General features: G+C 51.8%; 13 protein-coding genes across 13 annotated transcripts; 6 read left to right on the forward strand and 7 right to left on the reverse strand.

Moving 5' to 3' along the window:
- Positions 1–63: 63 nt before the first annotated feature.
- Positions 64–1,963, forward strand: N7498_007267 (multicopper oxidase; the record flags this gene model as incomplete). The annotated part of the gene is made up of 2 exons (XM_058454329.1): positions 64–334; positions 390–1,963. The coding sequence occupies 2 exons, from the start codon at positions 64–66 to the stop codon at positions 1,961–1,963; spliced, it is 1,845 nt and encodes a 614-aa protein (XP_058306578.1).
- Positions 1,964–2,192: 229 nt separating this feature from the next.
- On the reverse strand, positions 2,193–3,661 carry N7498_007268 (uncharacterized protein; the record flags this gene model as incomplete). The annotated part of the gene is made up of 3 exons (XM_058454330.1): positions 2,193–3,106; positions 3,165–3,438; positions 3,500–3,661. 3 exons carry the CDS (start codon positions 3,659–3,661, stop codon positions 2,193–2,195), a joined length of 1,350 nt encoding a protein of 449 aa, XP_058306579.1.
- A 173-nt stretch (positions 3,662–3,834) lies between these two features.
- On the forward strand, positions 3,835–4,517 carry N7498_007269 (uncharacterized protein; the record flags this gene model as incomplete). Its single annotated transcript, XM_058454331.1, has 3 exons — positions 3,835–3,853; positions 4,001–4,368; positions 4,446–4,517. 3 exons carry the CDS (start codon positions 3,835–3,837, stop codon positions 4,515–4,517), a joined length of 459 nt encoding a protein of 152 aa, XP_058306580.1.
- An 896-nt stretch (positions 4,518–5,413) lies between these two features.
- Positions 5,414–7,639, forward strand: N7498_007270 (uncharacterized protein; the record flags this gene model as incomplete). The annotated part of the gene is made up of 3 exons (XM_058454332.1): positions 5,414–5,468; positions 5,519–5,988; positions 6,038–7,639. 3 exons carry the CDS (start codon positions 5,414–5,416, stop codon positions 7,637–7,639), a joined length of 2,127 nt encoding a protein of 708 aa, XP_058306581.1.
- Positions 7,640–8,272: 633 nt separating this feature from the next.
- N7498_007271 (uncharacterized protein) lies at positions 8,273–8,923 on the forward strand (the record flags this gene model as incomplete). Its single annotated transcript, XM_058454333.1, has 1 exon — positions 8,273–8,923. The coding sequence occupies one exon, from the start codon at positions 8,273–8,275 to the stop codon at positions 8,921–8,923; it is 651 nt and encodes a 216-aa protein (XP_058306582.1).
- Positions 8,924–9,256: 333 nt separating this feature from the next.
- Positions 9,257–10,891, reverse strand: N7498_007272 (uncharacterized protein; the record flags this gene model as incomplete). The annotated part of the gene is made up of 4 exons (XM_058454334.1): positions 9,257–9,758; positions 9,812–10,415; positions 10,470–10,762; positions 10,815–10,891. The coding sequence occupies 4 exons, from the start codon at positions 10,889–10,891 to the stop codon at positions 9,257–9,259; spliced, it is 1,476 nt and encodes a 491-aa protein (XP_058306583.1).
- A 915-nt stretch (positions 10,892–11,806) lies between these two features.
- pigc (phosphatidylinositol N-acetylglucosaminyltransferase) lies at positions 11,807–13,364 on the reverse strand (the record flags this gene model as incomplete). The annotated part of the gene is made up of 2 exons (XM_058454335.1): positions 11,807–12,957; positions 13,010–13,364. The coding sequence occupies 2 exons, from the start codon at positions 13,362–13,364 to the stop codon at positions 11,807–11,809; spliced, it is 1,506 nt and encodes a 501-aa protein (XP_058306584.1).
- Positions 13,365–13,855: 491 nt separating this feature from the next.
- Positions 13,856–15,603, reverse strand: N7498_007274 (pantothenate kinase; the record flags this gene model as incomplete). Its single annotated transcript, XM_058454336.1, has 4 exons — positions 13,856–14,358; positions 14,410–14,923; positions 14,985–15,267; positions 15,364–15,603. 4 exons carry the CDS (start codon positions 15,601–15,603, stop codon positions 14,031–14,033), a joined length of 1,365 nt encoding a protein of 454 aa, XP_058306585.1. The 3' UTR covers positions 13,856–14,030.
- Positions 15,604–16,898: 1,295 nt separating this feature from the next.
- Positions 16,899–19,215, forward strand: N7498_007275 (DEAD/DEAH box helicase; the record flags this gene model as incomplete). Its single annotated transcript, XM_058454337.1, has 9 exons — positions 16,899–17,236; positions 17,296–17,353; positions 17,419–17,554; positions 17,601–17,964; positions 18,024–18,103; positions 18,160–18,311; positions 18,368–18,561; positions 18,614–18,762; positions 18,845–19,215. The coding sequence occupies 9 exons, from the start codon at positions 16,899–16,901 to the stop codon at positions 19,213–19,215; spliced, it is 1,842 nt and encodes a 613-aa protein (XP_058306586.1).
- A 565-nt stretch (positions 19,216–19,780) lies between these two features.
- On the forward strand, positions 19,781–21,261 carry N7498_007276 (polysaccharide deacetylase family protein; the record flags this gene model as incomplete). The annotated part of the gene is made up of 3 exons (XM_058454338.1): positions 19,781–20,748; positions 20,802–20,887; positions 20,939–21,261. 3 exons carry the CDS (start codon positions 19,781–19,783, stop codon positions 21,259–21,261), a joined length of 1,377 nt encoding a protein of 458 aa, XP_058306587.1.
- Positions 21,262–21,622: 361 nt separating this feature from the next.
- On the reverse strand, positions 21,623–23,016 carry N7498_007277 (glycosyltransferase family 31 protein; the record flags this gene model as incomplete). The annotated part of the gene is made up of 2 exons (XM_058454339.1): positions 21,623–21,952; positions 22,003–23,016. The coding sequence occupies 2 exons, from the start codon at positions 23,014–23,016 to the stop codon at positions 21,623–21,625; spliced, it is 1,344 nt and encodes a 447-aa protein (XP_058306588.1).
- An 863-nt stretch (positions 23,017–23,879) lies between these two features.
- Positions 23,880–25,064, reverse strand: N7498_007278 (phosphopantothenate--cysteine ligase CAB2; the record flags this gene model as incomplete). Its single annotated transcript, XM_058454340.1, has 1 exon — positions 23,880–25,064. One exon carries the CDS (start codon positions 25,062–25,064, stop codon positions 23,880–23,882), a length of 1,185 nt encoding a protein of 394 aa, XP_058306589.1.
- Positions 25,065–25,816: 752 nt separating this feature from the next.
- N7498_007279 (uncharacterized protein) lies at positions 25,817–27,524 on the reverse strand (the record flags this gene model as incomplete). The annotated part of the gene is made up of 6 exons (XM_058454341.1): positions 25,817–25,935; positions 25,991–26,671; positions 26,729–26,782; positions 26,835–27,031; positions 27,225–27,256; positions 27,309–27,524. Coding segments are annotated over 6 exons (1,299 nt in total), but the record flags the coding sequence as incomplete, so codon positions are not given.
- Between the last annotated feature and the right edge of the window lie 367 nt (positions 27,525–27,891).

Consider the following 27,891-nt stretch of genomic DNA (forward strand, 5'->3'; position numbering starts at 1 on the left):
TAGCGGAATATAAGGGACTCCTTACCCCTCTAGGCAGCAAAATCTTCGACCAGCTTGAGCAAGATGAAGTTGTTCTGCCAATTTGGGGCTTTGGCATTCTTGTGCCTTGCCCAATGGGCACAGGGCAGGATCTTGCCCACTGATTCGGCAAACACGGTTCGATTTGAGATCAATTTAACATGGGAAGATTGGCATGATGCTCCCGGTGCACCCAGGAAAATGATCTTTACCAATGGTCAAATCCCAGGCCCTGAGCTTCGGTTGAAACAAGGTGATAACGTTGAATTCTATGTCAGCAACAACCTTCCTTACGCGACCACAGTCCACTTCCACGGTAAGTCAAGCTCATATGCCAAATCTTACCATCCATATCTAACTGTTCACATTAGGGATTGACCAAATAGGGACACCATGGTCCGATGGTGTTCCGGGTTTGTCGCAGAAGCCTATCCCGGCCGGCGGAAATTTTCTGTACAAATGGGTCGCAACGCAATACGGAAGCTACTTCTACCACGCCCACACCCGGGGTCAAATCGAAGATGGTCTCTATGGACCGATCTATATCAGCCCCGACAATTCGGTTCAGAAATCATTCCACTTGATTACCAAGAACACAACGGAGCTGCGACAGATGGAAAGGGCCGAAAAGCGGACCTCCCCTGTGATGCTTTCCGACTGGCGTCAGTTGACATCGGAGGAGCTGTGGAACGCCGAGAAGGCCAGCGGACGCGACGCTTTTTGCTCCAATGCGCTCATGATCAACGGCAAGGGGTCTATCAACTGTTTGAGCAGAAATGCGCTCAACGAGTATACCACTGCCGCACAGAAAATAGTCCTTGGAAAACAGACTCTGACTGATATTGGATGCTTACCTCCCTCGAATACAGTCGCGGAGGGCACTTATGCTCACAACCTGAGTGCTATTCCACCCACCGTCTTTTTTGGATGCAAGTCACACCAAGGCCCTAGCGAAGTGTTTACGGTTGACCCGATTCACGGCTATGTGAGCTATGATCTGATCAGCTCCGCCGGTGTTGCGACCCTGATGTTCTCCATCGACGAGCACAAGATGATTGTTTACGCTGTTGAAGGACAGTATGTGGAGCCAGTGGAGGTGGATGCCATCACATTGACAAATGGAAACCGATACTCAGTCATGGTGAAGCTTGACAAGCCATTAGGTGACTACTCAGTTCGCCTGGTGAACTACGGCGTCAACCAGATTCTCAACACTACCGCAACCTTCAGGTACGAGACACATCATGCGCCTTGCCCAAAAATGAAAAACGGTCCCTCGAAGCCATCCATCAGCATCACTGGATCAAACACCACCGCCGAAACAGTCATCCTCGACGAGTCAACAATCATTCCATACCCATCATCTTCTCCTTCTCATCACGTCGCCCAAACCCTTGTTCTGAGAATCGGCCACTACCACACTTCCTACCGTTGGACACTGGGCAATTCCAGCTATGCACTCTCCCTCGAGCAAGCCCGTCCCCTCCTCTTCTACCCCAACAGCTCAGTCGCGCACAGTGACCTGACCGTGCACACAAAGAATAATACCTGGGTGGATTTCATTTTCTATGTATACGAGCCACTGCAACCACCCCACCCCATCCACAAGCACTCGAACAAATACTATGTCATTGGCCAGGGGCAAGGCGTTTGGAACTACACTTCCGTGGCGGAGGCCATGGAGCACATCCCCGAGAGCTTCAACCTCAAGAACCCCCAGTACAGGGATACGTTTGCGACTCCTCCTGCCGCAACGGGGCCGACGTGGATGGCCATCAGATACCACGTTATCAATCCCGGAGCGTTTCTGATGCACTGCCATATTCAGGTTCATCTTAGTGGTGGTATGGCAGTTGCGCTCCTTGATGGTGTTGATAAGTGGCCGATTATTCCGGAGGAGTACAGACTTGCCGAGAGCATGGCGGAAAATAACGACACGAAGTGATCTGATTAAGGATTCAGCCTATGGAGCTCTTGGATATACGACGTTCAAGAAAACTAAATAATACAGTGTATTCTAAGTAATGGCCGTGAAGTGAAGCTCGAGGGGTAAGCAGTAGGTAAAATGAAAATCGAAAGCGTTGAGGCTAGGAGATAATCTGATCTAGATGCGATTCAAATGCTGTAGCGGATGAGTACATATATGGTAGCACCCGCTAGTATAGTGCGTGTATTTACACAAACTCTGCCAAGGAGTTCGTCAGTCTCTCCCATAAATTGCTAGACAGATATCCCTGGACCCAGTAACCATCCTCATGTCTGTCCCCTTTCCACAGAAGCACCAAATCATTTACAAGGAAACCAAGGCGTTTAAGTACCCCACAGAAATTTACACTGACATCCGCAAGGACCGGATTGCTCCCCTGAACCCGGAGATCAATAATAGGCTGCTTGGCCCAAGAAGCAACGACAAGCTGTGTGGATTTCGAAGCAAATTTCCGACAAACAAAAGGGCGGTTTTTCATTGGAGAATGTTGCTCCATAATTTGGTAAGGACATAGCGGTGCTCGGGCACTATTAATAGTTTGGCGAATATGCACCGCCCTATCCACCAAAGCGGTGGTGTCGTTTTGAGATCGCAGGCCGTTGAATTGTCGTGATTGCACTGGTATCAAGAACCAGGGGTTTCCGAATGCTGCTTCGGTTTCCAGGTGACGCTGGATGTTCATGACGATGCTAAATGTGGATGGGTCGGTTGGATCAGTTGAGGCTTGCTGGTAAAGAAAGGCTAGGACGAGGTCATGCTCTGTGACCTGGATGCCACGCTTTCCAGCCTCGTTATTCCAGGTGTTGATTGCTGCTTGGGGTATGTGAAGGGTCATGTTGATTCGTCGTAAAGTGTGGCGAGCTTTATCTTCCAATTTATGCCTGAGAGCGCGGAAAGCACGTCGTAGAAAGGGCAACCAGCCAATTCTGAATGATTCAGCGTGCAATTGTGCAATTGGGCTGTCATTGACGTATCTCGACTGCTCGGATGCCTTCTCGACCAGGGCATCCTTCAGTTTGAGCGGTGGTCGAAAGCTAGACACCATTGTCGGTAGATAGCCATCTAGTATCGAGCAATATGCTCGTGCTATTTGAAGCACGGCTAGAATCTAGTCAGAAATCGGTCCACACCTATATTGAATGATGTTCTGGAGAAATACCATTCGCATCTCCAAATGGACCCTGCACTTTGAAGCGCAAAATAATTCCATCAATAAACACCACGGTTTGGATAGTAACGACGCACTGGTGCAGTAATTTAATAATATTCAATTTCGAGTCCAGGAAATTTTTCACGTGGGAAAGCTCGACACTTTTCACGGCACCGTTGATCCACGGTGTTTTCAGGACATCATCAACATGGAGATCGAGTTCTGTGCCCTGCCAGAATTCTGATAAACTATGCTCGTTGCGTGAAGGTTCTATCTTGGTTCGCTGTACGTGGCCTGGTGAGTGTCGTCGTCCCAACTTAGGCGGAAAATATGACTTCACTCACCAAAAAATTCAATTTTGCCCCCAGTACAGGCAAATTTGAGAGGAGGCCACTCGCCGCATTTTGAAACTCGTCAAGACTGATTCCAGCATGGAACACCAAAATGAGATCGTTTTCTAGAAATCGGGCAAGGCCCTTGTCCAGGATGGTTAGGTCGTGCGACATTGTGATCGCGGCGAGTCTTTGAAGTCTCCCCGCTGAGTATGTTCAGCAGCTGCAGGCCTTTTTACTCAAATGCCAAATAATCAAGGAGGTTCTTGTTTGGGTCTTCATTCCTCATTCGGCCCTGTCTTCCAACACGTTGTCATGCCAATTCAAGGGATGACGTGTGCTAACCCATGAGAGGTCCTATGGAATGTGAGTAGTTGGAATGGCACAAGGATGTGTATATTCAATAAAAGGTGCAACGATAGATAAAAAGGAAAAGGAAAAGTGAGGAAATTGTCGTGTGAATCGAATTAATTAGGTTAGGTGATAGGCGCTATAGGATCTAAGCCAAGCTAGTAACGCTGGCATGTTTGGTATCGCATGACTGGCCATCATCTTGCGTCGGCATCATCTCTCCAGAAGTATACCGAACGGGAAATTTTGTCGCTTTCGCCATCCCAGCAACACCATCCTCGCTTCCCACTAAAGATGCTAAGATTATCCGCACTATCCTTATACTTGCGCATGTCAAAGCCGCTCTGGGTACCTACAGCGTCATCACGTCGGTCATCGCCCGCGTGCACCCCAATGTCGGCATGAATGTGTCGGCCTTCAGCTCCTTCACAGGATCCAATGTCTCTGTTGACACATTCTGGGCCGGCGTACGCTCATACATGGAACGTTTCTCTGCCCACGCGGGTGCTGGTACCTATGCCTACTTCATGGTAATTTCGACCGGCGCCAACTCGTTCCTGTTCTTGATACCCCTTTTGCTGCCAGCCATGCTTTGGACGAATACAAGGCTCTCGTGAAGCCGTGGTACGATGAGCTCGCGGCCCTCGGGATCTTTATTGCCCCGAAGACGACTTATTAAGACAACTTCTACGACGGCTGGATGGCCGGCTTCCCACTCGCGTTGGCATTGAGAATGGGGTTGTTAATGAAGACGGCCTGCCTGACCAGAACGGTCGCTTCTGCCGTATTTAGACTTAGATCTGTATAGTTTTATGTCGTAGCGAGTGTGAACAGCCTGACAATGAATCTAATCAATCACGTTGTTGTCTACAAGATTCCCGAACCATGTCTTACAAAAGCCCGTTATTTACCTTTGCCCCTTGTTCTCAATCACCGAGGTCTCCCAGGAGCTCACCGATTTATCATATAAAATCAGGTATATAGCAGATACACAAAATGGATCAAACAATGCATAACAGTGTACACCATCTTAACATTGTCCTTGGCAAATTCCGATGCTGGGGCGGTGGGTCGGATATTCGTTACCCCTCCATGTGCCCTTGACGATCAGATCTACTTTCCCAAGCTAAGTTCAATATAACCCGAAGCTTTCCCGAGGAGCTTGGTCATCGAAACGGGCGATGTGCAGCCGAGGTCACTACGTCACAACCAACGAAGTCCGCAGCACGAAAACAAACCGCATTGATTCACCCCCTCGCATGTAATATCCTGAACATTTCGTTGCAGCCAATTTCCCCGCTTAGCAGCTCGGTTCTCTCCGGATAATTCACGGATCGCTGATTGGCCCACAGCCAACGATCGTCGCTGCTATCGCCGCCGCTTTGCAACACGCGGCCGATCGCTGCCCCTTCTTTTCATGTTGTACTGCAAGGTCTCCTTGAGACAATGTGACTCTAAAGTGATTGCACGGTTACATGCCGTCTCCGCACCTTAAGTTCCTCTTCATTTAAATATCCGGATCCGCCCAATGGGGCGATTCTGTAGCGAGTGGTGCACGTAACAACACGCGACATCATGCAATTGAGGAGTTTGCTTCTGGGCACTGCCAGTGCCTTGACCTGGGTTGGAGGTATATAGTATAATTGACTCGATTGAAAGTAACAGACTAACATTTTCCAGCCTCGGCTCGTCTACTGACTGTGCCGACAACGCCCTTCACTGAGACAGGAGGGACTTATGATCTTTCTCAACTCACGAATATTGTCGTTGATTCCCGTTATGCCGATAAGGTTGATCACGATAGCCAGACGTGGATCCCCCCGACTCTTCAACAATTTGCGGAGACTTTTCAGGAGGACCTCAAGTCCGCTCTGGGCTTAGACGTGCAGCTTACAAAGGGCACACAGCGCAAACCTAATACGATATTTGTTACTTTGGGAAATAACACCGACTTCAAGGATGCTGCCGGACGATTTACCTCCGAGGGGTATAATCTCAAGGTCGACAACCGCGGATTGGTCGTGACTGGCGCCAGTCCGCTGGGCGCGTGGTGGGCTACTCGGTCGATCATTCAAGCCGCAGGCTCCGGCACAACCATTGCAAAGGGCTCCGGCACAGATGCCCCTGGATGGGGCACTCGCGGTGCCTTCGTAAGTTACTCACAGTTTGTCGCCCGACATGAGCTAATCCCAAATCTAGCTCGATGCCGGTAGACACTACTATCCGCCTGACTTCCTGGTCGAGATGTGCTCGTACCTGTCATTCTTCAAGCAAAATACCTTCCATGTCCACCTCAGCGACAACCTCTACAATAACGTGGAACTTTACTCCCGAGAAAGGTCACTTAGCCTGGCCGCCGCGTTCCGCCTCTTGTCCGACGATCCAGCAGTAGAGGGTTTGAATCGCCACGGTGCCAATGAGTCATATACTCGCGAACAATTCGAGCATGTACAGACCCAGTGCGCTCGCCGCGGAGTTACTATAATCCCGGAGATTGAGGCCCCCGGCCATGCGCTGGTCATCGTGCAATGGAAGCCCGAACTGGGTCTCGAGGACTTGAGCATGCTGAACATCAGTCACCCTGACACCATCCCCACGATGAAGACGATCTGGAAAACTTTCCTCCCTTGGTTCCACAGCAAAGTGGTGCACATTGGTGCGGATGAATATGATAGCAGTCTGATTTCAGACTACACCCGCTTCGTCAATGAAATGAATACTTTCATCCGGGCCGAGTCGAATGATCGCAAGTCGGTGCGCATCTGGGGTACCTTCACCCCGGAGGAGGGTGCAAATGTTTCCAAGTCCGTCTCTTACCAGCACTGGGATGTCAGTGCCGACAAACCGTACTATGACTACATCGAGAACGGATACAACGTGCTCAACTCGGACGACTACATGTACCTGGTGGGCGGCTGGTCCAATTCATTCGAACAAACACTCAGCAAGAGCAAAATCTTCAATGGTCCATACGGCAAGCCCTACTCACCCATCATCTTCGACACCAAGAACAAGGGCGATAACCCCCCTCGCAACAACCCCCGGGTTCTAGGCGAGGTAGCCGCGCTCTGGAACGACTACGGCCAGAACTCATCGACCGTGCTACAGGCCTACTACTCCTGGCGCAACGCCCTTCCCGCACTGGCAGACAAGCAATGGGGCGGTAACATCACCGAGAAAGAGTATAACTCCGTCTTCGATACCCTGCACGCCTTAGTTCCAGGCCAGAACCTAGACCGCAGTATCCCGAGCAAGTCCGACACAATCCTGAAATATACTTTCGACGACACTTCCAACACAGTTGTGGACCACTCCGGCAACGGATACCACGGCACCGTCCACGGCTGCAAAATCTCAGACTCCACCCTCCACCTCGCAGACGGGTGTTACCTGGAAACGCCCCTGGGCAGCAAGGGGCGCGACTACACGCTCTCGTTCCGAGTCAAACCCACATCCAGCACGCCGGGAACTCTATTCGCTGGCCCGGACTCAACTTTCGTCAACGGCAACGGAACGATCACAAACGCGACTCTGATTAGTGGCGGGAGTCCGTACTCGTTGAACTATACGCTGCCTCTCCAGCAATGGACTGACGTCAGTCTTGTGGGGAATGGAAATAAGACGACGTTGACTGTTTCGGAAGAGGGGAAGAAGGCACGGACTATGGAGTTCTTGGCCAAGATCGGGGTTAATGGAGAGTACTTTGTTTGGGCGCCCGTGGGCGTGGAGGCGCCGTTGGCGAGGATTGGTGAGGGGTTCACCGGGTTGATGCAGAATATTGTGTTGAAGGGCACTGCCTAGTAGGGGAGCCCCTTGTACATACTAGTCTCATTTGGTGAAGGAAAGAAAACGCAGTGTTTACTCTGTGGGTTCGGACAAGCTTCGCCGGTTCCATGTCCGCAGCCGTGGACGTCGATGTTTACCTTCTCTTAGAGAGGAACCAACAATGAAATTCTACCGTTTCATGAATTTTCCCATGACCAAGTAGTCAAGCCGATATCTATGGAGTCTCTTATCGTCTAATATTTTTGCCATCTCCATAGCACTTCCTAGGTAGTTGTATAGACCGTCCCACCGGACACCCCCGCCGGGCACGTCCTGCAGAAAGGACCCATGAACGACCAGCCAGACCCCGATCCACCATAGCTCATCCGGCAAATAAAAGCACCGGTAAAACGCCATAGAAGGCACGGGCTTATAAAGTGGCCGCAGAACGCATCTTCGGGTCGAATCAGACGCGAAAAGAAGTAGCGATCGCAAGCCCCGTGCAACCAATCACAGAGCCGAGTGGGCCACATGCCGTAGCTGCTGGTATTCAACGTCCATTTCATCTCGGCGCATTTACAAGCATTTATATCGGCCTTGACCCCGATTTTAACCCTGATCTCATGTTAATTCCATCTCCGACCCCCTTTCCCTGGGGGGCTTGCCACCATGAAGGTCTCTCGCTGCGTCTCCGTGTTGCTGTGCGCGACGGTGGCTCTCGGATTCCCAATTCGAGTCTTGTTCACTGGTGATACACCGACTATCGTCTCTGAGCGAAGTGAGATATCTCGGATACAAAAGCTTCGCGCCGGGCAGTCGCATGTCCCGCGACCGACATTCCAGGAGTACATTGCTCGCCTTCGGTCTGCATCAGAAGCCACCGGTTCAAATACCGGCGAAACAGCCGATGCCAAGATACCACAAGATCAGCGCGATTCACACTCGACTCCCTACGGGTCATTCGTGGGCAAATTAATCCCAACCGACAATCCTGAAGTTGCAAAGCCACCCACCAAACAAACCTGGACATCCAACGGCATCATCACGTATCTCAACCCCGCAGACTTTTTCGAGATCATCGATAACCATGGACCCGAGTCCGTCGCCTTGGGATTATTCGTTCTAGCCCCAATCGCCTATTTCATTCTTGAGCTCCTCGAGCTCGCGATCAAGTCTTGTATCCGTGAACGATATCCGCGCCGGGGGCGTGATCCCGTGCGTCTCGTGGGTCCGGAAAGACAGCTTCGGGCGTGGAGTAATCAACAAAGAGAGATGCAGGTGAAGAGCGAGAATTGGTGGACTCGGCGGGCGAGGTCTTGAGTTTCTGCTCGGGGGTTCCTCATGATACGTTTTTATTTTGTGTTTGTTGATACCCATTAGTTCAATTGAATTTTGCGAGAATAGGCTCCATGAGCTTTTATGATGTAGTTTCTTGGCCCCCGTCAATTTAGATGTCTCACTGTACTAAGCTACGCTACGAATCGACTTCCCTGGATTTGAGACTCGGGGTTCAAAATGGAAATGAAGGATAGCAATCATCGGATATTAAGATTATGACACCAGTGCAGCATGATACCTCATTGGTAAAAGACACTACAGAAACAAATCACGGACAACCCCAACAAACAATCTCCCAATCCAATATGAACCAATTCAGCCTTGCTGGTGAGCACCCATCTTGGCCATCGTCTTAGCACCCTTAATCGCCTTTTTCATACCCCCCTTCTGAACAGCGTTTTTCATACCCCCCTTCTGAACAGCCTTTTTCATACCCTCCTTCTGAACAGCCTTCTTCATCTCCGCAATGGCAGGCTTCTGAATACCATTGGTATCTCCCTTCGTAGTAGCAGATCGGACACCATCCTGCATAGCATCAAGGTGAGCAAACTTGTAAGTATCCTCACCCAGGCTCCAAGCCATAACACCACCGATGTTCTTAGCCTCAACGATATCCTTGAACTTCTCAGCGATGAGGGCAGGGGTATCCCAGGTCCAGAAAAGGTTGGTATCCTTGTCCCAGTAGTACTGGCCGCCCTCTTTCTCGTCGGTCTTGCCGTACTTCTCTGCGCGGCGCCATGAGTCGGTGATTGAGATGCCCTTGCAGGTTCCGTAGTCCGAAAGGCAGCCAGCCATGCAGAAGTCATCGGCAGTACCACTGGTAATAGTCAGTTTGGTTCTTTGGGTGCAGATGAAGTAGATGGAACGTACCAGTTTCCGTAGGCGGAGCAGCACGTGCCATCGGGGCACTTGGTAGCCTCAGTATAACCACACTTGCCGTTGTAGGAAGTCGTCAGATTAGGCGGGGGAGGGGCCATATTGCTCTTCTCGAAAGTAAAGGCACCGGACTTGCCATTGTCACTGCCGTCGGGGTTCTCCAGCTGAACGACCTTGCAGCCGATAGGGTGCACATCGCAGTCCGAGTTCGGGTCAGTGGTGAACCACTTGGCGTAGTAGGCAAACCCAAGGTTGAGAAGCTCGGGATCAGCGCCAAAGTCAAGGTAATCCTGGATAACAGCCAGAGAACCCTGAACACTGCTAGCGAAGGCGGTAACGTTGTCACGGCGGTTCATCAGGTCGTAGCTCATGACGTTGACCATGTCCACGGACTTGAAGATCTCGGGGCCCGTATCCTTGTTCCAGGCAATCATGTCCTGCTTGCGGCCGGGGACGGCAATCGAAAGGGTCTTGTTGCCGATTGCTTGACGCACAGCGGCGAGGAACTTGGGGTAGGTCTCAATTTCGGAGACCTTGTCAGCGTTGGGGATTTGCTTGTAGTCTTGGCCATTGCCGCCGGGATACTCCCAGTCGATGTCTAGTGGGTGGTTAGTCTCGTATATCATGTGCTTATTTTAAAGTCTCTCCATACCGACACCGTCGAACCCGTTGTCGTCCAGCATGGAGGCGACGTTCTTCGCGAAGCGTGCCCGGCTGGCATCGTCCTTGGCCCCCGCGGAGAAGCCTGCAGTGTCGCCCCATCCACCAATGGCAATCATCACCTTGGTGCCCGGAGCGAAACGCTGCCGCATGGTGTCCACGGCCTCGAAGGGCTTGAACGAGGGCGGCGAGTCCGAGTTGAACAGCGTCGTCGGCGCAAAGGCCATGATAGCATAATCGATTTCAGCTGTTTGGGGTGTGCTAGGAAGATCGGTCGTGTGGTATCTGTATCATGTATTAGAGATAGCGTAAGAGGATAGCCATCAAACCGACTTACTCGTCAATGTACATGGCAAACCGCAGGCTAGCAGCGGTTTGGGCAGCCAACAGGCCGAGGGCAAGTTGTTTCAACATGGTGAAATGAGATCACGCTGGAATTCCGAGAGGGAAAAATAAAAAGATGTATGCAGAAATAGATGTAAATGTAAGAAAGGAAAACTCCGAAGCAGAAAAAACGGACAAAGGCAGCTTAGCTGCAGAATCACCAAGGGAAATGGACGGAGGAAGAAGAAAAACTCAACACGCGCGCAGATGCCGAAGAAGAGCACGATTTTATACTGCAAAACATGCTCAGAATGATCACCGTCCGAATATTTTCCTCAAACGCCCAAGGGGACATGCCTCCGGACTTCCATACGCGGAATAATATGCCGTCGATGAGCGCGAACTTTGGGCCACGTAGTTCATCCCTGTACACGAGTGGAGAACTCAGTGAGGCAATTACCCAGCGATGCTGGGGAAAGGGGAGTTCATACTGAAGAAGGGTGTTGGAATGCCGGGCAAACCAGGTGGGGCGGCCGAGGACTTCAGGGATCACTAGGGCTGAGCAAATAAGCACTCTTAGCGCGAAGCGCTATAGGTATATCCGATTCTTCAAAGTCCATGTGAAATCGAGCGGCGAATTGGAGGGCTGAGACGGTGTGGCGGTCAGAGAAAGGCACCGTAGATCTCAGTTTGCGAGGAATGCTCCATCTGCTGTGCATTCATCCCAATCTTGGTTGCATTCCTTTGCGGACCGGACTGTCCGCAAATCGAACCAATAGCAGTGGTTGTAGCTCGGAAATTGAGTTATCTCTAAAGACTTTGGGTCTCACCCGTATACCAAGAGTCGTAGGCAGGGGGTTTTACTACGAGGTGATCGCACGCGATACTATCCAGTATATGAGATTCTGTAAACGTAAATACGGTGATCTAGGGGTATAAAAAGGTCCAGAAAACGCCGGATCCATGACACACTGGTGCAAATGTCCGCAGCACCGAACGATGGTATTAATTCCAGTGCCGCCGAATGATGGGACGGGCGGGATCCCAAGGACCGATGACCACATTCTTATACTTTTGCAGGCTGATCAGCCACCAGCTGCAGCCACCCATCGTCAGTGCAGTCAGAATACTGCCAAGAACGGACCCAATGATGGCCGACGCCCATCCACCACTTAGAGTCATGCCAACTGCGCCTCCAGCAATGATAACCAGGGCGAGGGAAAGGACAACATGACCGGTCCATGACTTCTGCCGCAATTGGCGACGGAAGATAGGGAACAGTCCAAATACTTCCATGGCGAACAACATCAGACTGAACACGTGGGTGGTCGTTGGTAAACGGGATGCGAGCACCGTTGAGGCCATCACAGCCGCGTTGGTCGAAAGAGAAGCTGGGAATTTGGTGGCGCCTGCGCCTTCACCGCTTCCGTAGTCAAAGGAGAATACGTTCATGATTAAGAGCCAGCAACTCAACGCCCAGATGGAGTCACTGGCGGTAGACTTGGTTAATGATTTCAGAATTGGGCTGAGTCCCAGCAGGGAAAAGTAGATCAAAAAGGCTGACTTGACCGTCGATAGTCGCTGGCGGTTGCGGGAAGAGAACAATGAAGAACGGTCAATGTCCCGCGATTCGTCATTGCCAGCCACTGCACTGGATGCTGTAGTCGAAGCTCCAAAGTGGGAAGAAGGGTCCAGCATGCCATTCAACTCTGGACTTCGGTGGGGAAAATGTTCTTTGGACTCGTTGCCTGACATGTTCAAGCCAAGTCCATGGATCAGATGCTCTTTCGTGCCATTGGGCTCGGTGTCCTTGCTCGATGGGTTGGCAGCGCTAGCCAAGGAGCTTGAACTAGAGCCATCGTCGCCGATAGCACCATCCACGCCGTGAGAAAGCTCTGTCTGCTCAATCCAGATCCAATTGTCCCAAAGAATCCAACCCACAGCAGTTCCAACACTTCCCCAGCAAACAATCGAGACTGGGTTCACGCGGTCTTGAACGATGCCGACAAAGCAGCAAACGAATATCACAACCGAGCAGACATGCTGCACAATGACGGTAGAGTCTGCAACTAACGGCCAGAAGTCATATGGTCGTACTCTCGGGTTTCGTTGAAGGTGATCAAGAAAGGTCTCGGTATCGGTGTAGTTGTCCGGATCTGTCCCGCTCCGTCAGCACAACTTCCTAAAAGCCACAGCATCCAGACATACAGGATTGCTTCACCCATAGAAGCTTCTTCCAAGCACCCTTCCGTCTCCGACGGCTACCGGCACCCAATTTCCTCACATCCTTCCGACTAGGATCTTCGCCAAGCACCCCACGCGGAGGCCGTAACGTAGAGACAGTGCCATCGCTACTCAAGGAGCGCAAACGCTCGTCATAGTTTGCAGGTGCCGAGCGTATCCTTGATAGTGACGGCGCAAAGTATGCATCCTCCGGCGCGAGGCGATTGGGGTCAGGGATGCGCTCCTGCTCAGGAGCGTTGGACCCCGGGGCTCGATAGGGATGCGTGTCGACGGCAATGGGTGGGGACAATGGGAACAGCGATGAGGGTGGAGGAGTCATCGAGCTGACACGACTAGTATCGGACCATGGCGTTGGGAAAAGAGCGACTTGACTTTGTCAAGATGGTTCGCGATGCAGGACGCGCAATCCCACGTGGGCGAGGATATATCACGTGATATCCAGGTCTCCGGCGTCTTCCCGATCAGCCACGGATTGATTTAGTTAGTTATACTTCAACCTCGGAAGGTAGTTGACTGTCTAGCTCGCGAATTACTTTGATTACACAGGCATTTAATATTCCGTGTTAACCTCAAATTAAACCTTGGAGTAAACGGGAGACCCGTAAGCGTTGTGTATTGTGTTCTAATTAATACATAGCGATCCGCTGAAATAAAATACGTATCCTGTTGTCATTCTATCCGGCTGACATCTCTTCGGGATAAACAGGGTGTGTAGCGACGGGAGATCCAAGCGTATATCGTCGGATTTCAGTGTGTAAAGGATCCCCCGGACGGGCAATGGAGTTGGAATGGAAGAAATATAATTTCAAGGGCGGTTGGAGTAACGAACGCCATGCAGATGCATTTAGCACGTCTATCAGACCAAAAGAGGCGTGCTATTTTCAAGTCCGGAGAGACCAACGGATGGTGGAAGGTTGATGAAGTATAGAAGGGGGTATCAGTGCTTCAGAAGTGGGTGAAGATATAGAAGGGCCGCGCTTGTCCGCTATGATGAGCTGGCCTGGCTGTTCTGTGTCTGGTTGAGAACATTGTTTTGGACGAGGTTACGGACCGCCTGCGGTGCCACCATGTCGTCGATGCTGTTCCTGCGACCCCAGTTCTGTGGCTGTCGTCGGATGAAAGCGCCGACCGCACCCAGGTAGCCCTCGTGTCGCAAGAAGTATGCTTGCTTCTCACCCTTGGACCAGAAGCGAATGGCGTAGGAGAGGGTGTTCATGGTCTGGCGGTGACCGCGAATGAAGGAGCCGCCGAAGTAAATGTGCTTGACCTCATGCTTCTCCGACTGGAGATAAGCGATCTGGCCAATGTTGTTACTGGTGTATATTAGTATGTTGTTCCTCAAGCTGGGGAATGATAAAACATACCTGATAGCATAAAGGAGGCTTCGGCTCATGTCTTCGTGTTTGAAATTGACACCGCCGTTGGTCTGCTCCGGGTCATCGTCGTGATACAGGCCCTCGCCGTCCTCGGCACCCCGCTCGGCAGCATTCTTCAAGCGAAAGACCTTGCCGAATGTGCTGGCAATGGCTGTGCTCTTAAGTCCAATCTTGGTGTAGTCCATCCCGTAGATATCGCCCACCAGCATGTCCACGCCGCTGTTGTCGCCGCGATCCGCCATGGCCAGCATGTCGTCAAAGGTGCGGGAACCCGTCAGGAGGGACATCAGACCCCAGAAAGTTCCGCCGCCGAGATGTGTACCCCCGACACGCTGGTACTGTCTGGGGCCGGACACCTTGATCATGGACACGCCGGACCCTATGTTGACCAGAAGATACGGATAGACGTCCGGCCGGGCTTCAGCAAACTGCATCGGTTCGGTATCGGCATCGCTGTAGGTGAACACTTCGTTGGGAATTTCGGTGATGAAAAAGTCCAGGCCTGGTGGGGAGAGTGGTTAGGGGGCGTCCCAACATCCAATTTCGGTGAGCCGGGGACCTACCGATGATCAGGCATTCCATCTCCTCCTCCCGCAGAATGTTGACGTCCAGCGCCTCCTTGAGCTTATCGTAGAACTTGAACGCACCACCTCCAGTTGCAACAACGCACAGCTCATCGCGCGATCTGCCATTGCGCTGTTCGTGCTCCTCCTTGAGCTGGCGGATGAAGTTGATGCAGATATCGATCCGGTGGGTTTCGAAGTTGATAAAGTTTAAGCGACCGCCATTGTCCTCCGCGTCGAGCTCCCGAGTAAAGTAAACGAGCTTCGCAAGCGATCCGCCAATCTAGATAGCAATTGTGGTCAGTCGCGCCGTCCACGAAATTTTTGCTGATTGCGGGGTGTCGGTCGCATTGCGGGGCAAGTAAAATCAAGGACTCACATCGACAGCGACGTGGCTCACGACACCCGTATGGTGAGGAAGCCGGATATCCTTGTTTTCGTAGTGCACGCCATCGGCCTCGACGGGGCTTCGGGAGCGGTCGTCGTCGTCGACGATGAACGCGCCCGTGACATTGATCTTCACGGCGCCGGGGTTGGAGATGGCCTCCTCCACCCTGGGCACGCGACCGGGACGCTTGCGGCGAGGGTCAGACTCCGTGCGATCGGAGGCGGGAGCCATGGTGGGTAAATTGATGTGGTAGAGCAGAGCAGGAGAACAGGAGATGGGAGCCGGAAGCTCCTGGAGATGTTCGGCGTGCCCAGGCTTACGGCGTACTTTTCCTTCTACCCGAGCTGTTAAATCGGGATCCACTCAACCAAATCCCTGCCGAGGACAACCTTCTGCTTCCGAGGTCCCTGGGATGTAACCGTCCGCTCCACGTAGTATCTTGATTCACTTTTTATTCGTCAATTACGGCAACCTGCAATCGATATCAAAACTATGACCCAATGCGCCTGTACCTGACTAGGCCCATGGGTATGTATTCGTCAATTATATCTGGTCGACTCATATCGAGTGCTTGGAACAGAAAGACAAATGCCTATAAGAAGGGTGGTCCTCAGACGAGATATGTATATCTAAAAATTTGAATATCTATTGCATCGTCTATGTAGGTAGGAATATATCGGGGATCTTTGCTTGAGGCTAGCCAGCCATTAGGTACCTCCCAGGGGGAGATATCACTGCGGGATCTTGGGGAACCCGGTCAACGCAGGTATAAATCTTTCCATAACTCTCCGATAATGCTGCAGGCCAGAGTTTCATGATTATTCAGTGTCTCGCCCGTATATATACAGCAGTTGGTTTAAACTTCCGGCTTTACTAGTCCCAATATAGAAGTATGTATTCAGATCACAACGGTCCACGTGTATCAGATGAATACTAAGCTACTCGAAGGGATACACGCCTCCGGAAGCGCAATAGCATGACTCAAATTTGTATCCCAATTTTCGATAGTATTACCACGTTCGTTCAAAGCCCGGAGATTCCCAGGTTCTCCCTGGTAGGTGAACAGGCATGCGAGTAGTGATCCGTATGTGCACCTGATACCAACCAACTGCAGAGCAGGCAGAACTAGTAGTCTGCACAAGCAAATACGGAAATCGGGCACATGCAACGACAAAGAGCAGACACGTGCCATGTTGGCACCTTCTTCCTGGCACCTTCCGAATCAGGCAATTCTACTTCCCGAACGTGTTTGCTGGACGTGTAGCGTGTAGGCGTGCGGACGTGTGAGCTTGTGGACGCGTTAATCGACTCTTCCCTCCTCATCTCCGTCTTTCTTCCCTCCCTTTCATCCTACCAAGCCTCTTGTTTTGTTGGACCATCTCGGTCTAGGTCTACTTTCGAGCTTCTTCAATCCCGTAAGCTGCTTGTGAAGCAGTTCACCAATTTCTTCCTGTCTCTGAATTCCTGACTGGGGATTTTCGGTACCAAAACACCGCTTCTCATCATCCTCCGTCACCCCAAACAGGATGGCGGATTGGGATCCTTTCGAGCGTGCCGACTCTGTTCACGAGGACGTGGCCAGTGCTGCCGACGTCGCTGATTCCGATCAACCTCCCACTGAAAATGTCCAGCCTAGCGGTCCTTCCGATGATTCGACGAACGATGTTGCCGCAAAGGGTTGGTCTGAGCGTGTTCCGTTCACCTACGCGGACTACAACAGCACGGAATTCACCGAGTGGGCTGGCAGCGCCAAACGGTATGAGTGGAGTGATGAGTATGGAGACGTGGGCCCGAAGAACGAAGAGCTCGAGAAGCAGCTTTTCAACGTTGAGAATATGACCCATGCCGGCTTGAAGCTCGATCGGTATGTGCCATGATCTACCCTGCCTTTCTATTCCTCATCTAACCAGTATCGATGCCCAGCCTAAACAAGATCGACGTTCGAACTGAGAGCGAGGAGCGTGTGTTCCCTATCGCCAATGTCAGTCCCAAAATCCTTTCCTCGCGTAGAAATGGCTCTGACGTCCGCGGCTTAACGATTTATAGTGGGAGGATGCTGGCTTACACCCTATCGTGAAAGAGAATATTTCTCTATGTCTGTATGCTGCGCCTACCGCCATTCAGATGTACGCCATCCCTGCCATGCTCATGGACAAGGACCTGATTGCTATCTCTCAAACTGGTAAGTACCCGATCACTTACCATGGACTTGTCGCTAACGACAACAGGCTCTGGAAAAACTGGGGCATATCTTATTCCGATTCTGTCAAAGCTGATGGGGAAGGCTAAGAAACTGGCTGCCCCGCGTCCCAATGTCGTCGGGGGTGACTTTAATCCAAAGACTGACGGGGTTCGAGCCGAGCCTCTGGTGCTCGTCGTGTGCCCTACACGAGAGCTGGCTACCCAAATCTTCGATGATGCCCGTCGTCTATGCTACCGCTCAATGCTGCGTCCCTATGTTGCCTATGGCGGCGTTCCCTCTCGACTACAGCGCGAGGAGCTTCAAAGGGGCTGTGACATCCTCATCGGGACCCCTGGTCGCATTATTGATTTCATGGGACAGGGCCACGTCTTGTCGCTTCGCCGTGTCAAGTATGTTTAGCTGGACAACAACGTGCAATTTTGATTTTGAAAAACTGACAGTCCGGAAGATTCACGGTCATTGACGAAGCCGACGAGCTCCTGCATGCCGACTGGGAGGATGATTTCAAGAAGATCATGTCCGGTGGAGGTAAGTTCCAGTAAAATCCCGTCAGCCTGCAGTCCATGTTGACTTACATACCGAAGATGCCACTGAGGATGATGACCACCGATACATGATGTTTTCGGCCACCTTCAACAAGGAATGCCGAATGCTTGCCCGTGATTATCTCGGTACTAACCACATCCGCATCCGCATTGGTCGCCCGGGAAGCTCACACCTGAATGTTGAGCAGCAGGTATTTCATAACACTATGATGATGGCTGCGAGTCCTCCCATTGACTGTAATATCAGGTCATCTACGTTGAGGACGCTATGAAGAACAAGGCTCTTTACGACCTTCTTCTTAGCATGTGCCCCATTCGAACCCTGATTTTTGTCAATAGCAAAGCACAAGTTGACTATGTGGATGATTATCTCTACAATGCGGGCCTGCCCAGTACCTCCATTCACGGAGACCGAACCCAGCGCGAGCGCGAAGATGCCATGTGAGTACTTTCATTTCTTGACTCTATAACCCGTTGCTGATTCAACATACAGCCGTGCATTCAAGACTGCCAAGTGCCCGATCATGGTCGCTACTGGTCTTTCCGCTCGAGGGCTGGACATTGCAAACATCATGCACGTCGTCAATTATGATCTCCCCAAGGCCATCCATGGTGGTATTACGGAATATGTCCACCGCATTGGTACTTTACCCTGCTTCCCCTTTGTCTTTGCCTTTGTTCTTTTGCCTTGAGTTTTGGCTCTAATAATTTCCATTTCGTTTAGGCCGTACTGCACGTATCGGAAACGAAGGGCTCGCAACTTCCTTTTACAGCGATAAGGACCAGGATATCGCCTTCGACCTAGTCAAAATCTTGCTGGAATGTGATCAGAAGGTTCCTGAGTTCCTTCAAGACTACACGCCTACAAACAATTGCCCCGTGTTTGCCGATGATGACACCGACGTCGAGAATGATCAGGACGATGATGATCAGGATAATGAAAATGAGGACAAGGATAACCAGGACGGACATGATCCATGGGGCCAGAGCTCTGCCTCAGTCGGAGAACAGCAAGCCCCATCTACTCCCGAGAACACTTCGCGTCACAACGGCCTCGGCGAGTCCAACTGGGCTACCGCCGGCGTTACGCTGTAGATCTCGGATGCGCCTCCGGTGAAGTTAGAATTAATCTTCCCGGGAACCCTTCGTGCCCTACTGGTGCAAGGGGTGATGGCTTTGGTCCTACCGGACAAAAATTCGGACTGCATGCTTCGATAGGCAAACCGACCTTGAACCCGCTATGCAACCTGGATGCCCATGAGAGCGGGCAGGTAAATCTTCGGCACTCGAAGCCCTTTTCTGATCTCTTTACTTTCAATTATGTTTATAGGGCTGCTGTGCTTTATGTTTTTAGCTGTGTTTCCCAAGCTTTCGCAGATGGTGACTAGGGGGGTGGTGGGATCGGTCGATATGTATTGCCAATCGGAGCTGTGTTTGTCCTCAATATCATTCTTGTTCAACATTCAATATCTTCAAAATATCCGTCTGCTCGTAGTCAATTCTGGAAGAGGATGGGCGACGCCTTCCCAAATGTAGAACAACGTACTTTCTCACACTTCGAACATCCGTTCAGCCTTCGCCTCGCCAATATCACCAGATCATTCCTTGCACGTTTGTCTCCGAAATACGTTCATTCATTTTCACCCACAAACCCTTCGTCATGAAGGACCATCTATTCCTATCGTCTTGTGCCGTCTTCCTGGTTCTGTTCCTTCCAGAAACAAGCCTCGCCCATGGACACTACAGCGACCAGCACTGGTACCAGCCTCGAGAGCAACACATCCTCTACGCCGCTGAAGATACAGAGCCCCTGACGTCGCTCGTCATTGACACATTCCAGAACCCAACCCACAATGACCTCGGCTTTTGGCATGGCGCCGGCGAGAACTTAAATATGCATTACGAGCCGGGCTCCGTGCGCCTTTTCCCGACAGATACGGATCAGAACTTCCATACTCAGTTCGAAACAAACGGGTGCTTCAGCTTACTGCCATGGCAGCACCAGTTCCTGCACGTCGAGTTTGTGGGCACGGATCAGTTCACTGTTTCCTTGAACGAGCACAACGTCGATTGTAACCCGCGCCGTGCTCCGTTTCCCGGTGTGCCGGACAGTGTTCAAGCTTCGAGGTACGTGATGAGAAGCGGATACGGGCGCTCTGATCACGATGGGGGTGACCATGAGGATGGTGATCAATCTCCTGCTGCACCGCCGAAGACAGAGTTGTTTATTCCGCTGTCTCATTTCCGAATCAATCACAATCGGGTTATGTCTGTTTCCTTCACCGGCTTCTATACCAATGAGCCCATCACGCTGCATCGTGTTGAGATCGTGTCGAATATCCCGCCGCCGAACGTCGAGAACGACTACTTCAGGGTACCCGAGAAGCTTCCCACCGGCGAGTTGATTCTTCGTTGCTCTCGACCCAACTCCTTTGCATTTGGTATTGATGACGGATCGCCTCGCTTTGCACAAGAGGTGATGAGAATCCTTGATGAGGAAAATGTCCACGTTACGTTCTTTGCTGTGGGTGCTGGGCTTAGGGACACGACTACAAACCTCACTCAATTCTACCGTGAGATGCTGAAGAAGGGCCATCAAGTTGCTCTTCATTCTAATACTCATCCTAAGTAAGCTGAGCCCTGAACCTGTGCATTCATCTGCGTTGCTGACACTGTACAAGAATGGAAGCACTGCCGACGGTTGACGAGATCGACGATGAGATTATCCCAGCGCAAAGAACCCTCAAGGAGCGACTCGGCATCGAGTGTGAGTCCTTCCTGAAACCCACATCATGACCAGCTCTAACAATGACAACAGCCTCCTACTTCAGACCGCCATTTGGAACCGTGGGCGCGCGAATGCGGCAGCAAATCGCAAAGTATATCCCCAATGCGTACATTGTCAACTGGAGCGTGGACGTCGAAGACTGGCTCTGGGCCAACAGCCCGACCCCGGAGAAACAACTCGAAGCATTCTACCGCGGCGTCGCACGGGGCGGCAACCTCGCGGTGATGCATTTCCTGAATCCCACGACCGTCGGGTATCTTCCCCAGTTCATCCGGCACGTCAAAGATGCCGGGTTCAAGATCATGCGCGTTGATCAGTGCATGGAAGACCCCAACAGCCCGCCGTTATCATAAGGAGCAGCACCACGTATCCAGGCTTAGGCGGAACAGTGGAGCGATGTCTATACTGCCCAGTTATATTCTTATTGTATTCTCTTGTCCTTGCGCACAGTCTGCTTGAATCAATCAATTATTTCGCCCTTGAGACTTCTTTGGAAATAAATTGTATGGGCGCCAGGATCTCATAAGATGACCACACTCGACGCCAGTTCAAAGTGGGTTTATACTCCAACACCAATGCCCCAAAATTCAACAAAAAACATATAGAATACAACAATGCGAGAAATAAGATCCGGTGCTGATGCCATGCATATAGAAACCACGCACCCAATGCCCGTGCGCGTTTCAAACCCAAGAAAATTTTCAATGCCAACGCTCAAGATGTATTCCCAAATTCCGGCGACCGACACAGCCCCTTTTTATCCATCATCGTGCGGACCCGGCTCATCAACCAGCCCGACGACGCGCCACGGTGCGGTTTGCCAAGACGGGGGTTACCGCCGGTGAAACATGTGTTGTCGCGGAAGCTGAATTGCACGCAGTGGTTCTGCGCCTCGCAGATCTCGCGGCAGTCTTCGAAGTTTGTGGCGAAGGGTTGTTCTTCGCCGGCTAGATTGTCCCAGTTGAGGCGGGTCGGGGAGGTAGCGATTTCGGGGTAGATGAGTTCGCGGAAGAGGTCGCTGTGGAGGAGGATGTGTTTGTTTTTCTGGGGTGGTGAGTAACTTGGTATAAAGGGGGGAAGTGGGGGAGGCTTACTTCGTGCCACCGTTTTTGCTCGAATTTCCAGAGATCTTCAATCTCCGCTGCGTTGAGGTGGTGTAGTGCAATGGCTATATAACACCATGGCTCTCGGTATAGTTCCGTTGTGAACTCGTCCAGTTCGCCGAGGTTCGAGTTTTGTAGGATCGGCCAGGAAAAGTGCAGGTGAACGCCTGCGTCGGCGAGCACCTTGCCTAGGACACAGTCGCCTGCCCAGTGTCCATTTGTATAGTCGTCAAGCTCGGCACGGCGCTTGTCGTACTGGTCGGAGGCTTTCGTGAGCGCCGGGTTGGAGAGCATGAAGCCGGATCCACCGTGGGCGAAGATAGTCTCTCCGATCTGGGTTTCGGTGCCGAGATAGAATGGCTTACGATGGTCGAACTTGGCCAGCCAGGCCAGCAGCGTCGGCCAAGAGGGATAGGTGTCGGCCTCCATGAAGACAAACCACTTGGCGTCGGGCTTGTACTTCAGCGCCTCCTGCGCCATAGGCAGGAACTTCCATTTGTCCAGCTTCCAGCCCGGGTTATTCGGTTTGCCGAAGCTGGTGTTGTCCTCATCTGCAAAGTCCTGCTGCTCCAGGCCCTTGCGTCCTTTCCCGTTGATACGGTTGTAGATGTCGAAGTCCTGCACACGCATCTTGACCTCGGAATCAATGGTGCTCAGGGCATCGTAGATCTTAACGCCCTCGATCTCCTCCTCGAAGTCGGAGTAGATCACGTAGTGCGGGATGCATTTGAGGGTGGTCTGGAAGTGGATCGGGACTTTCTTTCGAGCTTCGGTGACACCTGTCTTCATCACAACTAGAATGTCCTCGATGCCTGGGAGGGATGGACATCCTGTGGAAGGCTCGCCGGCATACTTGATGCTGGAGTCGGGGTCGGCGCTCGTGCTGGTGCGGGCAGATGGCCGTTGCGGGAGGCTGGACCGCAAGGAGAAGACGTGGTATAGGAAGAAGAGCGCGACGGCAGCAGCGATGGCAGCGAAGCGACGACTGAATTTTCGAGGGACCATGCTGCATTGAGGAGTCTACCTCGAGATCCAGCGAATGGAACAGGTCTCCTGCAGCTGGGGAAAGGCCGGCGCTAAAAGCAGTGATCGCCGAGGCCGCGCACGTCCGATGCTGACACAGCGGGACGCGTACGACGCGCTTTTGTATAGATTCCGGTGCGGAATGTCCATCTTCCACTATGATATTCATCCGACGGGATGAGATGATGGATTCTTTGACTCCCAGCTTTATCTTCACTCTTCTTTAGTTCAATATTCCTTTGCGTTTGTCGTTCTGGCTGATCTCGTTTGCTCCTTGATCGTCGTGGGGATCTTTAACTGCCTCGATTCATTTACCCCTGGATTTTCTTTACAGGATTACACTATTGAGTTACAATTGCGTAATGGAGATCTTGACCATCATGGCACTCAGACGATATATGTACTAGACAGAGGCCCTGTGTAGATCGGAGATCAGGTACCAAAATACACATCTTGATGTATGAACTCAATCCGAGACCTGTGCTCCCACCAGGAGGCTTCATGGAATCTTGGTGGGTCAATTCCAAAGTTATGAGGGTTAAACCTTGAAACCACGTCCTTGCCCTAATAATCCCTTGTATTTGCGAGGAACTGGCTTTCACGGTCTATCGGGCCATCCACGGCATCAGGTCGACCGTTCAATCATGTTCGTAAACTCCTCCACAGACTCGTCTGCCTTTCCAGGCCCCCATTTATACCCGACATCCCATTCAAAATTCGTCAATTTTCCGTATCTCCCTCGATTTCACCAGCGCATGGAAGATCCTCCAAATCGACGCCGGCAGTCCGAAGGCCTTGGACCCAATTGTTCATTTCTCGAAGTCAATATTAACGGTAAATGTCATTTATTGCGCTGCTCTCTTCTGCTCAATCCTCGCATCATGCAACTTCACCAACTCCGGAATAATCAGACTCTCGATCTCAACGCCCTCCTCTATGACATCCGAAGGAGGCTGAGACGTCTCATTGGCTTGACCTACTTTTCCTTTTGTAATCTCAGCCAGACCAACTTGATCCTCTGCTCCAGAGATACTCTTGCTGCGCCGAGTCTTGGGCACCCGGATCCATCGCTCGTAAGGCTCATCTGGCGTAATGAACACGACCTCCCACTTTCGGGTCGAGAGCATATTACCGATGACGAGATGGTGCGCGTAGGTCTGTAGCGCCGTGCGGGCCTTGTACACCAGCAGTGTGGGATCGGTCTCCAGCTTGAAGGAGACGATCATACTCCCATCAGGAGCCCAGCCGTCAACCAGACGGTGCAGGAATTTCGGCACAGGATCAAGGTTGATAACCAGCTTCTTGCTATTCCTGGGGGCCTGGTTTTCGTTCTCGCCAGTGTATATCTCGTCCGAATCAACTGCGTTATCTCGGAAGTTGGCAGGAATCTCCGAGGACTGAATCTTATGCTCGGCCATCCGGCTGCACGGGATGAAGAAGTCGCTCACGGCCGCAGCAAGGTAGAAAAGCGCATTAGGACCCAGCGGGTTCATCAGCTTAGCCATAGCGCGCAATTCGAACATGTACTCGGCGACTGTGGTGAAAGATAACAGAAGCAGGAGATTGTTCTTCTTGGCGTAGCGGTACTTCCGCAGGACATCGCGCATCTGGTTCTGGTACTCATTGCGCACAATGATGGAGCCGTCCATCGATCCATTCGACGGCGGAGCTTCATCCAAGAAATCCAAGAAACAGTTCGTCGAATGGCTGTAATGCCGCGAATACGGCAGAAGGCTGTATTGCCGGTGCAAGAAGATCACCGCGTACCCTTGCTCCAGAAAGTACTCTGCAGATGTGGCTCCGCGGGTACCCGCGGAGAAGTTGTCGATGAAGCGAACTGTCTGCGCCTCCAGGGGCACTGTCGTTCCACCGGAGGTAACGAGCACCACGCGGCGGTTCGCTTCAACATGGAGGTCGATGAATGCGCGGGCTAGCGCCTCGTGCTTTGGGAGTGCTTTTGGCGACGGGTACTCATTGAAATAGACGGACTCCGCCTCGGCGGGTTCCATGTCGCCGAGTGAGGGGCTCATGGTGCAATGTCAACGAAGCTCTTAGTTTGAGAGCCTGATGCGATACAAGTCTGAGACTGCTTTACGATGAGGTTATGATCCCGTGTTCTTAAACAAAAAAAACAAGCTATGCCTCGCCGAGTCGGCAGGAAGGTCGGGCAAATCAGAAGCCGAGGAGGCCGCGGACAGGAGGGGTATGGCGGGAATGCGACCGTGAAGTCTGTCAATCAACGTCGCGCAGTTGATAAAACCCACACTGTTTCTTTCGACAGCGATGGATATAACGCCGATTTGTTCCTATAAGTGTTTTCAGGGACGTATGAAGCATTCGCGATCACGCCAGGTAGTCGATGTCAGATTGACAGCGGCGAAGATCAGACTGTCTGTTTCGGTGCTAGCGTTGCCGCTGAACCGATACTGGATCTTTGCCCGAGACGAAGATGGTCGTTTATTGCGAGGTGGATTTCTGTATCTCGAGATGACTGGTGCTCGTCGCCGATGCCGAGGCGTCCGTTTCCGTGGTCGGTCACGTGTTCGGTCACCGAGGATTAGCGCGACTCAATCTACTCTGTACAATTCATCACTCGGGCCTACGGAGGTTCATTTATAAATAAAAAAAGCAAAAAAAAGGTATATTCATTGCATCACCGGTGATGCCGGAAGCTTGATTGCCGATTTGCGGCGGAATGTTTGTGTACCCGGTACATCTCATCATTGCCGATTTACCTGCGGTAAGAACATACCGATGCACGAGGTAAAATTCCAGGGTTCCTTCACTGCAGGTAACGACTACGTAAGGCCTGGCTGATCGTGCTCATTCGACTGGCCATGCCACCATGCTGCATGTTGCTCATCAAAGCTTCCTCCAGTGCCGATTGTGTAACGCTGGCGTCTAAAAAGTTCATGGATCAGTATGAGGGAAATTAATCGTGGAAGGGGGAATTCACCATCCAGATCACTGAAGCTACTGCCCATGCTCGGGGTACCGTCGCTAGCCTCTCGCCCTGATGCCGTGGACTTGCGTGGGCTCTGACGGGGCGCCGTTCCGGCTCGATGGGGACTCAATGTGCCAATTCTCCCACTATCACCTTGTGTCTGGCTTGCTGGAGCACCGGAGCTTATAGAGCTTGTAGAAGACTCTGTAATGGTAGCCCTTCTAGACCCAGATCGGTCTGCCATGCGTCGCCGTGTAGCAGCGCGTTCCGCATCGAGTCGAAGGGTCGCATTCAGACCTTCACCGGGCCGATCTCGTGGAGCCGGCTCGGCACCACGAGCTATGGGCAGGAATGCAGGGGTGTCATCTTCGTCATCCTCATCATCTCGGAGACCGGCTCGTTGAGTAGAGAATTTGCCGAAGCGTCTAAACATAGGCCCTCTTCGACTCGACTCTTCCTCCGAATCAGACGCTTCAGAGCTCGACAGATCCTCTTCCTCGAGGGGAGGTGATCGCAAGAATGAGGCAGCGGGTGGATTGTCGCGTTTTGTAATGGACGGACGGCGAACATAATTCTCCCATCGTTGCTCTCTGCCCTCGGTAGTCGGAGTATCATTGCGCGATGTGTCCCGAGAGTTGCGGAACTGGTTTACCGTAGTCGTGGATGTAGAGCTGCCACGCCGGCCCGTGAGACCTATAGAAAGTGTCAGATGCCAAGGAACCCCCAATTTTGGCGCGTGACGGGGATTACCTCGTTGTGGTATATCTTTTTGCTGAGATTGTTGTCGACTGGGGGCTCGAGAACCTGTGTACAAATGGTCAACCATACTATTCGATCATCAGGGACCAAGACATACCCGTCGTAATATTACCTTTCTGGGATTGTCCAGGGAATGCTGTACTACCTGACATGGATCCTGGAGCTGGTGAAGGTGGATTTGACTGAGCCGTAGGAACCTTGCGCATCTGGGCACGGACTTGGGATAGCTGTCGATCATAAAGCCATGCGGCTTGTTGGAGAAGAAATTGCAGGGTGACATCAAAGTTATCGGCCCTACGAGATATGTCAGCATATCAAGCTATCAAACTTCTGAAGAAGCTGTCTGGCTGCAAGGTGTAGTAGTTACAGGGCTTTCCCTATCGGGCCGTCAGTCATCCGATATCAAGTGGTCTGGAGAAGAAGTTCATATCAAGGGGCCATACAGTCTATGTCGTCTCCTTTGGAGGGCCGGGACAAGATGTCCCACAGCTCTTGATCCTTGGATGCATTCCATTCCACCTGATGAAGTCAGTAGATGAAGACAACCGGATGCGCAGAAGCGTAGACACACCGGTGGTGGATCGACAAAATCCTCTCTAGGAAAAGGTAGCCGGATGAAAACCGTAAAGTTGGTGTCGCCCGGATCGCTTCTTGCTCCCATGTTGATCGGGGTTGATGACGGAGCGATGTGGAGCTCGGCACTGTTAGCTTTGAGGTTCTGAAGATCCCCGATACCAGAGGCTGCTGCGCTCCGAAGACGCAAACTGGAGCTTGGCCAGATCTGATCGGCTGGTTAAATTAAAGGATGCTCCGGTAACAAAGAAACCATCGAAGGACGGTGCTGCCGAGGCGATAATGTGAGATGGAGAGGAGGAGAGTGACGCGTGACGGTTTGTTCTTTTATTGGTTGGGAAGGTGCGTGTCTATACAGCCGTGGAGTTATGGCCAATGGCGGGAACTATATAATGTTGGCGCGGCGCTTATGTTTTACCACGCCATTGAGTGAGAAGACCACGCACTGTTCCGAGAGCAGGAGATACTAGCCCCAGCAGGTAGTTAGTAAATAATCAGCCCCAATTGCTTTCTGAATACTAAAGTCCAAAATAGGACCGATTTGTTCTGATAGGCGAGTATACCTGCAACCCTAAAGCATG

Source organism: Penicillium cinerascens (genome assembly GCF_028974065.1).
Source record: "Penicillium cinerascens strain IBT 15544 chromosome Unknown contig_9_segment0_segment0, whole genome shotgun sequence".
NCBI classification, from domain to species: Eukaryota; Fungi; Ascomycota; class Eurotiomycetes; order Eurotiales; family Aspergillaceae; genus Penicillium; species Penicillium cinerascens.